General features: G+C 43.3%; 1 protein-coding gene across 2 annotated transcripts; it reads left to right on the top strand.

Annotated features, from left to right (window-relative positions):
* The first annotated feature begins 455 nt into the window (after positions 1 to 455).
* Positions 456 to 12,616, top strand: LOC105567380. Of its 2 annotated transcripts, none has more exons than XM_012022225.1 (4): positions 456 to 559; positions 6,930 to 7,145; positions 7,461 to 7,759; positions 10,171 to 12,616. In XM_012022225.1, exons 1-4 carry the CDS (start codon positions 554 to 556, stop codon positions 10,466 to 10,468), a joined length of 819 nt encoding a protein of 272 aa, XP_011877615.1. In that variant the 5' UTR covers positions 456 to 553; the 3' UTR covers positions 10,469 to 12,616. The 2 variants fall into 2 exon arrangements, with proteins under 2 accessions (XP_011877615.1, XP_011877616.1); XM_012022226.1 differs by having other exon boundaries at positions 6,927 to 7,145; positions 10,174 to 12,616.
* Positions 12,617 to 12,791: the final 175 nt, after the last annotated feature.

Genomic DNA, 12,791 nt, shown 5'->3' with positions numbered 1-12,791 from the left:
GAGGTCTATTAGCGACCACACGCTTTGTAGCGTAAGAGGAAAGTCCATTTTCGAGGATCAAGCTTATGCATGCACAACGGCGTACGAGTCACGCATTCGGTGACACGAAATATTAAACTAGTAGAATGAACGATGGGCATATCTTTCCTCCCCCCCCCACCCCCGTGCTGGAAGGGCTCTTCCTGAAAAATTCAATTCGGCGACAAGCCGCGACCGATCTTCCTCCACCTGCCGACGCGGCTCATCGGCCCGCGCGCCCGATAAGCGTCGGCCCACCACCACTCTCAACCCCCGACCGGCACAGTGAAAACAACCCCCGTCCGTCCTCCGCCGCCCAGCTTTTTACCCCTTCCCGTATCGCGTGGCCGCCGGACCACTGGCAATCCCCGCGGGGCGAAGCACACGGTCCTGCTGCCGCGCGCGCGGCCGGATCCAGTCGCAGTTCGAACCTCGAGGAGACCGAGCGTGCCGTGAGCACCCGTCGTAATCCTGGACCACGTAAACGGGCGCCTCGGAGGATCGTGCCGGGATCTCCTGGCATGCGATCAGGAGCATGCAGGTAGGGCCCCGCTGCCAATGGCCGAGACGCGACGCGCGCGGCCCGTTCCTCTCGTACGCGTCCGTTGGTCCCCCTCTCGTTTTCACTTTGAAATTATCATGATTTGCGAAAGGCCATTTCTAAAAGTGGAACACGAATGTACACGAGTTTCTCGGTGCGTCCGTCAGACCAGCTAGCGACCGAAGAGAGTGATTTGATCACTTTTTTGTGTGTGTGCGATCGATATTTGTTGCAATTATTTCGTGAGGTTATTGGTATAATATTCTATGGGACAGTCGGTGTATAAACTGTTCTCGCAGTCGGTGTCGTTTAAAGAAAACTGTTTCTTGTCTGAGAAATCATAGGCGTCCTTTGTCGAAAGCCAACTACGCAAGAAGCATACAGGTGGGTCGGGGAGAATGCCCTACGCGATCGGTAAACCTCTAACGTTTGGATTACTGGAGACAGACCCATTAATTTTATTACCAAGACAAATTGAACGTTCTTACATGGTATGTTTTTCTCGCAAATCAATTGCCCGACTATATGTCACATCTACATAATTTTGTGGCATCTATAGCGAACACGCGTTTTGCAAAATGTATCTACCTCGCATTTCGTCCCCTTACTTTTAACGCTTCTGCACGTTTCTGGAATATATTTCACGGTATTGAATTAAATTACACACCGGGATGGCCGCTATGAAAACTTGTTGAATTCAGTTTACGAGCGGCATGTCGCGCTAAAAGAACCAAAGAAATTTAAAAGGTTGATGTAACTCGCACACACGGCGAACGGTTTTATATTTTATAGGGAGAAACTTTCTTTGCCGTACCTTTTTACTTTATTTTACGTAATAGCTCTTTTCCGCCGAGTTCTTTTATTCTCCTATTTTTAAAACCATAATCAACAGGCCGTATATAAAATTATAAAATAATTATGAACCGCGAAATTATCGAACCAAAATAACATTATTCTTTTAATAAATGATATTGTTCCAATTTTAACAAATTAATAAAAGTATGGCTCAATTGTGATAAACATAAATTTGAAGGAATAAAGAACTAAGAGCCGTCACAGGGTGTTAGTGTCTAAATATTTCATATTTTAAATTTGTTGCGAAAAATATTACCACAGCCAGGGTATGAACCTGGACCTCCCTCTAATTTTCTTTATTCGTTCTCTGACATTTCATAAAATATCTGTGACATGCGGAGATGCGAATCTATTGTGATAAAATTAAAGGACTAGGCGGGATCAATCTGTCAGAAATTCGCGAGATTGCGAGGCCACGAGTCTACCGCGTTTGGAAACTTTTCGCGCAATAAACGTACGCGCGAGAAGTGTCGGCAAGTATAATGGTTCCAAGTAAGGGTCTTTTCATTTAGTCGAGACAGGCATCGTGCCAGGAAAACGATCCCCGCGCCTTTTTTCTTGCCCACATTGACCGCCGACGCGTGCCAAGGCCAAACAGGAAGACGAGATCTTACAGTCATGGTCACGAACAAGCGTGTCTCTTTATACAGTTCTATGTGAATCGGTGCTCCGTCCTGGTATTATTAACGACCACCCTTTCGAGTTTCCAATCGATTAGCCAACCTCGTAATTCATTTCTAATGACCTTTCGGGCCTCAGGAAGAATCACAAAGGAGTATGTTACATAAAAATTTTATTAGCTTCCCCCACGTAGAACGTTCGATCGATTAAGCGACGCAAAATATGTGATTCCTAATTAATAAACCCGTCCACGAAAACTGACGTACATGCGGCGCGCACCGTATCCTCTTTTCGCTAAAATAAGGCTCCGTGAACGTATCAATGCTGCAAGTGCGTTATAAATTATTGGAAAACCAAAGCATCCTTCTGATCATGCTGGGGGCTAGAGACCCTGTAATCAGAGACTGACCATAAGAGTTCGTCAAATTCCTGCGAGTGAGAGCGATCGTAGAAGAGTGAGGTAGCCTATGTTTCTCTCTCACTTGCAGGAATTTAAACAACTCTTATGGCCAGTTTCTGATTACAGAGTCTCTACCCAACATGGTGCGCGACTCTTTTATCGCGACATTTCATGGCCGTCAGATGAAATAGATTCGGGGAAGTGGATTACGAGATTTGCACCGAGTTTCTCAAGCACGACACAATTAACTTGAACTTTCTGCAGGATTGTTTGATTCGAGAGTGACTCCCCAAGTCTCGCGACTTCTGTTTGCAAGAATCGTTTAAACGTTAAAATTCGCCAACTCTCAGGCACGTCGCGGTCATTCCGAGGGGATTCGCGACATATAATTCACAAAACTGATGAAATGGCACCGTTGCGAATTTCTTCGGAAAATTCGTGAACGAAGCAGAAGAACATATCTGTTTGTATGTTGAGAGGCCATTTTTTCCGCTAATTGCTTTCTTCGATCAGGCCCGGTTTCATCAAACGTCGCTTAATTTTTATCGTGGTTTAACGTTTGTCTCTTTCTAAAGTAACAGTTGGAAAGAGACAAAGAACGAAGTCAGCTAAGCTCAAAGTTAAGCGACATTGGTAAAACTGGGCCTTAGTCGTAAATAATTATCGCGTGGTATCATTTGACCAGTTTTGCGAGTCTGTATCCTCTCGACACTGCAGACCTCGCGACTCCTCGTCGATTCCGAATCAATCGGGAATTTATTCCGAGTCGGAGACGACAGAAAGAGCTCCAAGACACTCGTATAGCCATCCCTCGCACGTACGATCTTTCTCTTTCGCGGGGTTTTCCACTGGTCAATTTGGAGTGCCGCCAAGTTCGCATCTCGCAGCTTCCATTTGGCGGCGGTCTCAAAAAAAGGGGGGACAGAAAAGCGTCTACGCATCTGGCACCCAAATTGCGTTCGAATATGACGAGAGTCTTGGAGATGCGAAATAACTCTCGACATTTTGCGCCGCGATCCTCGGCCCGATTCGAGCGGAACGTCACGACTGTCGCGAGCAAACCCTGGCAGTTGTTCTCTAAAAAAAAAATAGGGGGATGAAACAGTGAATTTTTTCCAAAGAGGGTTAATTTCTACAGTTCGATAATTGATTTCTCCTATTAACGGTAAAAAAGACCCGCGTCTGCGACAAGTTAACTTCTTATTACGGCGGAAACGAGTTCGCACTTTAAAAAGAGACTTTGCATTATCGATTTGAACATCATGCATTCCCTTTCTACGGCTATTAGCGTGACTCGGAATCGTTCCACGAAGCAGTAAAAAAATGTTTGATGGGTTTTGCTTACAATTAGTGCAAACATTAAGGAGTCGCGTGGAAGAGAGGAATTAACGTGGGGAGAAAATGCGGGGACATCGAGCGGACATGGGTCGCGTACGTTTTCAACATTTTCGTAACGTCTGCCTTTCGTCTTCTCGCCTATCGACGAAGCGGTGATAACGAGTTTTGTATTTCGTTTCGATCTTTCAGCGATATATATATATATATATATATATAAAATATATTCCTGGTACGACCCTCCGTCATATCACCGACACACTTCCTGCTCGCACGTTATCGATCTCGCACTCTTCTGTGACCAACCCTTGGCTCTACTTTCCCCGAGGGGTTCGAAAATCAGTTTCATTTTTTTAATACGATGGAACAGATATTCGGGACACGTTATTTTTTAGAATTGCAAAAATATTCTGCAGAAAACGACAAAGAATTAGAAAGACAGGGAGGCAGGTCCCGGATTTCGGGACCTGTTACGCGTTTTTTTTTTCAGCAACCGCACTTCCTCTCGCTCGCGCTTCATCGATCGGTTTCGTATTGCTTCTGCGGCCTGTCGTCTTTTTCTCGACGCTTTTTTGTACAGTGGGGCGACCTTTGCAAGCTCGCCGCACCGGAAACCAGCGAGCCGTTTATTCCCCAGTTGCGCGGCCTGTCGGACGCGCGCCATCCTGCGTGAGTGCGATTCTCGCGCGGCGAGACGAGCGAGACATTTTGAACTTTAAACCATGTATTATTATCCATCGTTGTCCGCACAACACGTCGTCGCAGGTTTAATAAAAATCAAGATCGTTCGATCGACGGATAGAGAGCCCTTGCGACGAATAAGCTCCGGCGCGAAAAGGCCGAAGGTGAGGCACGAGCAAGGGTAGGAATAATAATTCGTTGAAAAGTTATGAAAAGATGACGGTTCAGATTGCGCTTTGCATTTTATTTTGGCTGATCACGACACGGTTCACTGATAACGCCGATCCACCAAGCCCGATTCATGGCCAATAGCATAGAATACATACATAAAATTCCAAGATGGAATATGACATTATTTAGTACCTTGAAAATAGATGGACCAATCGTGATCTAAGCGTGTAACAATTTCTCTGTTCTCCGCGCAATGACGTTACTCGAACTCCAAGGTTCGTCCAGATTGTGGTTTAATAAAAGAGTTACATTAACAAAATATCTTCGCAGATAAGAGCATCGAATTTCGCAGAAATAGAAAACCTGTTATATAATCTATATTTCAGTATCGCGCAACCTGTCGGGACTATCGGAAAAATCTATATTCTCCTCCAATATCTGCATCTTTCGATAGCATCGACTTATTTAAAAAGAACAACGGTTTATTTCTGGCAAAGCGTTCGCCTTCCTGTAAAGGATACGCTGTAACGTCTCGCTTATGAACGGATATAGTTTATTAGAATAGTTTATACGAAAAATATACGTGGCGCGAGACACTGCCGCGTCTCTTGATAAGACTCTTAACGATTTACTAACGTGACCTATTAACTATGATATCCCGAGTTGAAATTTTGGCCCTATGTTGAACCTTTAGTTCTATTATACAGCAGGATCTAAGACAGTAAAAGAGGTCGAACTGCAAGTACAAAATTTACTCCTACTTTAAAACTGATAGTGTCAGAAATTTCTACTTTTGCCAATTTAGCATAAATAATAAGCGATTACATTTCACAAATGACAGGCCTGAGATTTCGCGCGCTTAGGTACGGCGACACGACAAGTGATAAAAGTGTCCCTACGAATATCGCCCTTTTTAGCATAGTGACAACTTTCACAACAGACTTAACGACTCATTCTCGAATTAATTGTTCCTCTTGTTATCTTTAACCATTTCTTTTGTTAACTTTGCGTAACGTCTTATTAATAAAAGGGAGGGGTTCACTATGATGAGCATCTTGATCAGACTGATATCCTTCGATTTAGTCGATCTCCGATATTCTGAGTGAACTTGGAATTTTCAGTTAGATTCAATCTAGTCTCCTGCTTCTCTTTATCCTCAAGTTTTCAAAATAACCGGATCATCGTCTTCCCAAATATTTTCTGTCCCGTTAAACGGTGACTTTGGTTCTCGCTCGCTCGCGAAACACATAGGAACGCTTTTATCACTCGTCATGTCGCCGTGCCTGAGCGCGCGAAATCTCAGACCTATCATTTGTGAAATATAATCGCTTATTATTTAAAAACTATCATAGCCTCGACATTTTGAGAAGTTTCCTCTTGAAATTTTCTAAGGAATCTGCGATTAAAAGGATATCCGGTGGTTTTAGTACACCCTGTATAATGAATACTACGAAAATTAATATAATTATGTCGTGACGTCAAAGATATTTTGTGTGATTACGAATGAACGATAAGCAAGCACGTGCACGGTATTTCGTGACGAACACATCGAGAATACCGTATCACACGGAAGTTTCAATTTATCAGTACTTTACAATAACAATCTGTGAAATCTATGCTGCACCTACGCAACAAAATCAGAGATTTAACGATTCGATCGCGTCAGGTGCTCCGAGATACTCGTCTACAACAAAAAAAAGTCCACACGAGATTCTCCTTCATTACTCCTATTACTCTTTTTTAAACGTCATTAGGATGGAAGTAAAGCTCGCGGTAGCGAAACGACAGAGTATCGCATCGATTAATCTGCTCTTGAAACGCGACCGTGGCTAAAAATATTTCTTTTCAATATTTCACATGCTAATATCCAGCCGTGAAGGACCGGCCTTTTATGTGGCGCGAACGCAGAAAATGTTTGTCTCGTGCCACGACGACATTACCAAGTTTCTAGCGGGGCGATATTTATTATCGAGAGTCATCGAGCAGCTAAAAGTCGCAAGGCGTTCTCGCATATGCCGCGCGATATGAACCTCGTAATATTTCAAAGTCAATACAGTTTCAACTAAGTGCCACAAACGACAAAAATTCAAATATCGTTTACGCTCAAGGTATTCAAGTTGATACTTGGAAGTTTATTTTATTTCGACATCTCAGACAAGTTTAATTGTTTCGCGACGGAGATACGTACGTTCCAGCGAATTTTTTTAATGCGAGATTTAATCTGTGCGAGGAAAACTAAATTTTCTTTCTTAACGAAAAATATAAGATCAATTTATAAAATCAGTGAACGAGTAAGTTGTTTAGCAGAAGCCATTGAGAGAGCTGGGTTTGTGCCTCAATACGGGGGTGTCAACAAGCAACGTCGTCATCGCCGAAGTCTGCAACGAGACGCGCGGGGGACTGCCTCTTCTTCAGGTATGGCCCAGCGACTCGCCCAGGGCCGATGCCGACGGACAGGCCCAAGCCTTTGTGTTCCCAGATGTGCAGGAAAGTGTCAACGACAGCGGCATCGAATCCATCCAGGTGCGAGTCATACGTAATACTAGTTTCCTTCTCAAGTCTTCAAACGTGTGTCAATAAAATCAATACTCTTCAAATGTACCCGAGCGAGTACAAATGTAAATGTTTCACAGGCGTTATTATACGCGCCGTAAATTAAATTTCTGCCGGACATCAAACGTTCCAATACGAAAATGCTTAGGGTCCTCCCCGCGTGGGACAGTTGCACTGACAGAAAAAAATGGTTGCAGTTACCACAATCTCACTATAATTCATTTCGATTCGCGATTTGTTAACAACATCATAGAAAAAATATCACAACTGTGAAACACGTTAAAGGCATCGCCGTCACCGTGCGGTATCACCTGCAACAGCCCGGCGATGACGCCGCAGCAATCGCGTCGCGCCAGCCTGCTGCATCCGGATCACGCGCGGCTGCAGCTGCATTATCTTCATCACAACCACCATAACGCGGGGACAAAGAGTCCGCCGTCGCCGGACAGAACGTCCGTGGACGAGGACCACGAGGACCGGCCCGCGCCGCCGAGTCCCTCCAGTTCGACTACCAGCAGCCTGCGATCGATGCCGAGTTCAGCGATCGTGTCGATGCACTCGCAGGACAGGAGACGCAGCAGCAGGTAAGGCCGGTTCTACATTGGTCGCATCGTAGCGTCGCAAGGGTCGAGACTGATTCTAATTCAACGCTAATTGGTCGAATCTATGATTTGCGACCCTTGCGACGATACGATACGATTAATGTAGAACCGGCCTAACAGATTCGGCTCGTTCATGCCACGTCTCTATCCGACGTCTTCAGTCGATGAACCGCGAGCTTGTTTCTTTATCTCTCTCTATCCTTTTTAAATTTACTTTCGCTCTTTTAATGGCGATCCATAAAATGAGGAAAAAGTATAGCAAGCGTATAAAGTTTTGACTGCCCATGTTAGATTGCGATAAACAAAGGTTGGTAACTTCCCCCGACGTTATAATCATAATGAATGAGCAAAGTTAGCAGCAGAGACTGTCGTCGTGGATAGAATTTCGAAGCAGTTCGACAAGTATTGCAAGAAATATTATCTTCTCCTCCTCCTCCTCACTCGTAAAAAGTATCGGCGTCGCGAAATATCTATTTTCCGACCTTATCCTTGGCCGCGTGCGCGCGTTGCGAGCAAGGTCCCGGAAATCCTAACAGGCAGGAATAATCTATCGTGGGGTACGCGTTCGATGTCGGACTTGGTCTTGACTCGTGTCAAGGAACGACCGTGACACGATGCAAATGTACGGAAGGTATACGTCAACGGCGTATTTCAGCGATACGATTGTATGCGCGCGCGTACATGTGTACGCGCCGGTAGAATTATTTGCACTTGTGCAAACAATTGAGTCTTGTCGCAAACGCCGAGTGGTTCTTTCTACGACGAGGACCTCGAGTAGGTAAATCGCTTTCTTCCCCCATCTTGAGATCAACCGCGCCCCAATTTCGCTCTTTTTTTGCTCGTCGCAATCCCGCAATCTCGCCGAAGGCCTCGCGCGAGGCCAAGACATTGGATTGTCTCGATAGAGGCCCACTTTTGTGCTTTCCTTCGCCGCACCTTTGTCTGCACTTTTCAAAGCAAGAACTCGCGCCGGAATTGCTATACTCGTCATTAAGCTTTTCACTGAAGTCTTCTTGAAAGAGTTTGCCAGAAAATTGTGCCTATGGCGTATATACCATTATATATTCTAGAGTTATAGAAAATAAATAATTGGAACAATAACGTACTTAAAGTTAAATAAAATAAATAATTAGGGCAAATATTGAAATTGATTATAGCAATTATAGCAATTAAACCAATTATAAATAATTGGAACAATAACGTACTTAAAGTTAAATAAAATAAATAATTAGGGCAAATATTGAAATTGATTATAGCAATTATAGAAATAACGCGTGTAAAATAAAATAAGACTTCTAGGATGAAGAAAAGAAGACTCAATGTTCTTAAAGGTGCCACGTCCAGAATATGCTAGCTCATATAAAATAGCCGAACAGTGTACAGGCAGGATCTGTTTTATGACAGCATTGGGTTTCATCAAAACAGAATCGTAAAATGGAATCGTAAAACACGACCAATTTATGATATACAATTAAATGAGATAGATTCCAAAATTGCCAAAAGTTTTTCAAGTACGTGTGCAATATTGCTATTTTTTTAATAAAATATTTTAGTTATTTAAATACATGTTATACTTGGATAATTTTGAGAAGATCGCTGACGTGGAAAATTATAAAATAGACCTACCTGTACATATAGTAATAAATAAAATGAAACGACTATAAAAAATGTAAATTATAGCTAGAGGTGTGACATCTTGATGTTGATTGTATTATTTTGATAATATTTTTGATAATGCCGTGGTCAGAGGTGGGCAGGGCTTCAATAAGACGACTTAGGCCCGGTTTCACCAATGTCGCTTAACTTTCAACTTAGTTTAATTCGTTCTTTGTCTCTTTCCAACTGTTACTTTAAAAGGAGGCAAAGAACGAATGAAGCTAAACTGAAAGCTAAACAACGTTAGTGAAACCGGGCCTTAATATTTTGACAGAACAATTTACGACATTTATTAAGGCTAAACATATGTTTAAAAAATGTAACATAAAACATAACATATTTAAATAGCATGGAACAAATTACTGAAATTGCATATCATTTTCAGGCTATAAAAGCAGTAACATGTCTACAAAAAGTAAACAAAACTAGTCTTGGGCATAAATCTCTTTGGTTTAGTATACAACATTGACGTTGGAAATATTTATTAAGGAAAATTGCGATATTTGACGTTATTTGGACGCTATTTTTGTGTTGAGGGTCATTTTGCATTTTAAAAGCGTGTTGGAGACTCGAAAATGTAAAGAAATGACATGAAAAAACGTTCCTGGGGCATTTTGCGATATTTTGCGTATAAAGATAACATCAAAATGTCACACCTCTAATTATAGCGGAATATGGTGTACAAAATAATAAAGAAATTATTATTTTGTACAAATCTATGTTTCTCTCTTCGTCAGCAGATACAGCATGTTCGATGCTCTGGATTTGGAATACGCCTTGCTGAGGGCCGCGGCCCGCGGTTCCGTGGGCCCGTATTCCCTGTCGGAGTCTCTCCACAAGTTGACCTTCACCCAGAGCCTGGCCTTTCCCGCCCTGGCGCGCGGTCTCGCCGCCAAGCAGAGCGTGCCGAGCGGGAGGTCCCAACAGCCCACGGAGAGCGGGCTGAACGCCTTCGCCAAAGTGGTGACCGCGATGGTGTTGATGCTGGTGAGCGTGCTGGTGTTCGGTGTGGTCTACAAGTTCGCCAAGACGTGAGGCTGGCTGCTGGCACCCGGCCGGTATCCTGGATCGACACAGGATAACAATCGCCTGGGTGTCGGCGACGTTTTCGGCGATAACGTCTGAGGAAGGGTCTAAATCTCAACTCGCTCTACGCGAGGAAAAGTAATTGGGAAGCAACGGAAGAGACACGCTGCGTGTCTAGGATGACATTTTCTGACTGTGCCATCGTTGGTCCTTTAACGATGAGATTGACGCGTGAGTGGGAAATGAATGAAATATGACGGTGGGCGACTCGGGCAGATTGTAAACAAATTTTATACGATATCTTATTGTCTTTGTCGCGTAACGACGTGCGTATTTAGGTACTTAACGTAAAGTCTCAGCGAAGATAACGCTGCCGTGAGAAGAAACGCGAGATTGATCATAAAGGGCATATAATAACGTTATCGATAAGCTGTTCGATCTGTTAAATCGACAAGACATGCGAATCAAATTCGCGTGTACATATATATATACATATAATAATTACATATTGCGTAAATAGTATCAGGTTTGATATCGGCAAAAAGTTTCGATGCAGAGAACATGTTAAAAATGGGGAAAGTCACGTAGTGTGTGTCTGAGAAGGATTGCAGAGTGCATATTTGCTACGAGTCCAGCCGGTTTATGTCCTGAAAAATAATTGTACGCGTGAATCAACATAGACGGAGATTTTCACGTCGACGGGTGCACTCGATCCTAAGTATCTCGATAACAGATACAAACTTGTGCTTCGAAAGCTGCGGTATCGCCGAAGAAAACATTTCCGCATCGCGTTCCCCAGTACTTCGAGAGCCGCGGGAAACCCATTAAAATGTTCTTCAGCGAGTTTCACTGCACCGTTGATAGACGGTAACTGGGACAGGTCTCGGTCAATATAAGCCGGATTGCGGCTGTACGACGAGGAGAGGACGATTGTGGGTCGAGCCATCCGTTGAACTGTCTCCGCGAACATGTCTCTTCTGCTCGGTAACATTCGAGTGCGCTTTATGCAATTGAGCAAACGCTCGAAAACTTCGATCGCGATTGAAACGCAGATTTCCGCGCGACGTAACGATCAAACGATCGCCGTATTTTTGGGATGATATCTTTGAATTTTTACTAAGACGACAGAATCTTTCCTTGATAATTCTCAGCGCATTTTTTTCAACAATCGCTCCAGAGAGATCCTTATACAGAGTGTTAAAAGGAGGATTCAGAATTTTAAGGAACTAAAGGAAATTTCAATAGATGTAGGTCGAGAAATTGATGTTTTCGAAGTTGTAGACTGTTCTTTATCTTGGTTGAAGTACATTCCATTTATTCAGACAGAGAAAAAGAAGGATGCTTCAAACTCCAGAGTTTACAGAAGGTTTTTTACATGTCTTCCTCCCATTTCCACATATACTTCACACCTTCGTACTACAAAATTGCGAACTCTTGCAAGAATTCCCGGCTGTTTGCAACTCCGAAAGTATTAATTTTTCGACCTACGTTTATTGGAATTTCTATCGCTCCATTTCATCACGAGCGCTATCTGTCCTTTTTTTAACGCCGTTTTAACACACTGAAAGAACATCGATTGAGATGTAACCGTATAGGACACGAAACGATCTCTTGACCATAGTAGAATTCTTTTTAGCCGTTTGATTAACTATTTAACTTAATACCAAAATCCCTTGGCCAATCTATTGCCTTGTCCGCGAGCAGAGAGCCGCCATCTCACACGGACGCCGCATGCGAATACACACTCTCGCGAATTTTTTGGAAACCTCTAACGACTGTCCAAGTGCTTTACACAACTTCTATTCGTGACAATCGGCCGGGAAGCGCTAACTCCCGGCAAATTAAATTATAATGTTAAACGCGACTCGGTGAAATTCCGACCTCCGGCCGGAAACGACGAGAACTGAGCAGCTTCCGACGATGCAGAATTAATCTGAAGGCAGCTTTATCGTCTATGCTTCGTCTCGGACACGGTCGAGGCTTGAAGTCGAATCGAAATCCGATGAGATTAGTTTTCATGCCATTAGTTGATCAACGTGTTAAGGCGCTATCGTGTATTTTTATAAAATCTCATATCGATCGTAACGTCAGTAAGTAAAAATAAACTCGACTCGCTTGTTATATACATTGTCTCATTAAAGAATTTTCTAAAGGGTACAATTTATTTTTGCTAGATCCTAAAATCGGTTTCGATTCGTTTCAAGCATGCGAAAGCTCAACCCAGCATCTTTGAGCTTGTTTCGTACAGCCTAGAGAAAGAGAGAGAGAGAGTGAGAGAGAGAGAGAGAGAGAGAGAGAGAGAGAGAGAGAGAGAGAGAGAGTCGTTTGTTAA

The sequence above is a fragment of the Vollenhovia emeryi genome, unplaced genomic scaffold (genome assembly GCF_000949405.1).
Source record: "Vollenhovia emeryi isolate VEMERY1.0 unplaced genomic scaffold, V.emery_V1.0 DF939138.1, whole genome shotgun sequence".
Lineage (NCBI taxonomy): Eukaryota > Metazoa > Arthropoda > Insecta > Hymenoptera > Formicidae > Vollenhovia > Vollenhovia emeryi.
Note: the sequence above shows the minus strand (reverse complement) of the source record. Positions and strands in the feature narration are given on the sequence as shown.

Excerpts from the sequence above, each read along its gene's own strand:
- LOC105567380 (XM_012022225.1), top strand. Across the intron at positions 7,146-7,460 it reads GCGGCATCGAATCCATCCAG|GCATCGCCGTCACCGTGCGG; the intron begins GTGCGAGTCATA and ends AACACGTTAAAG. Across the intron at positions 7,760-10,170 it reads GACAGGAGACGCAGCAGCAG|CAGATACAGCATGTTCGATG; the intron begins GTAAGGCCGGTT and ends TCTCTTCGTCAG.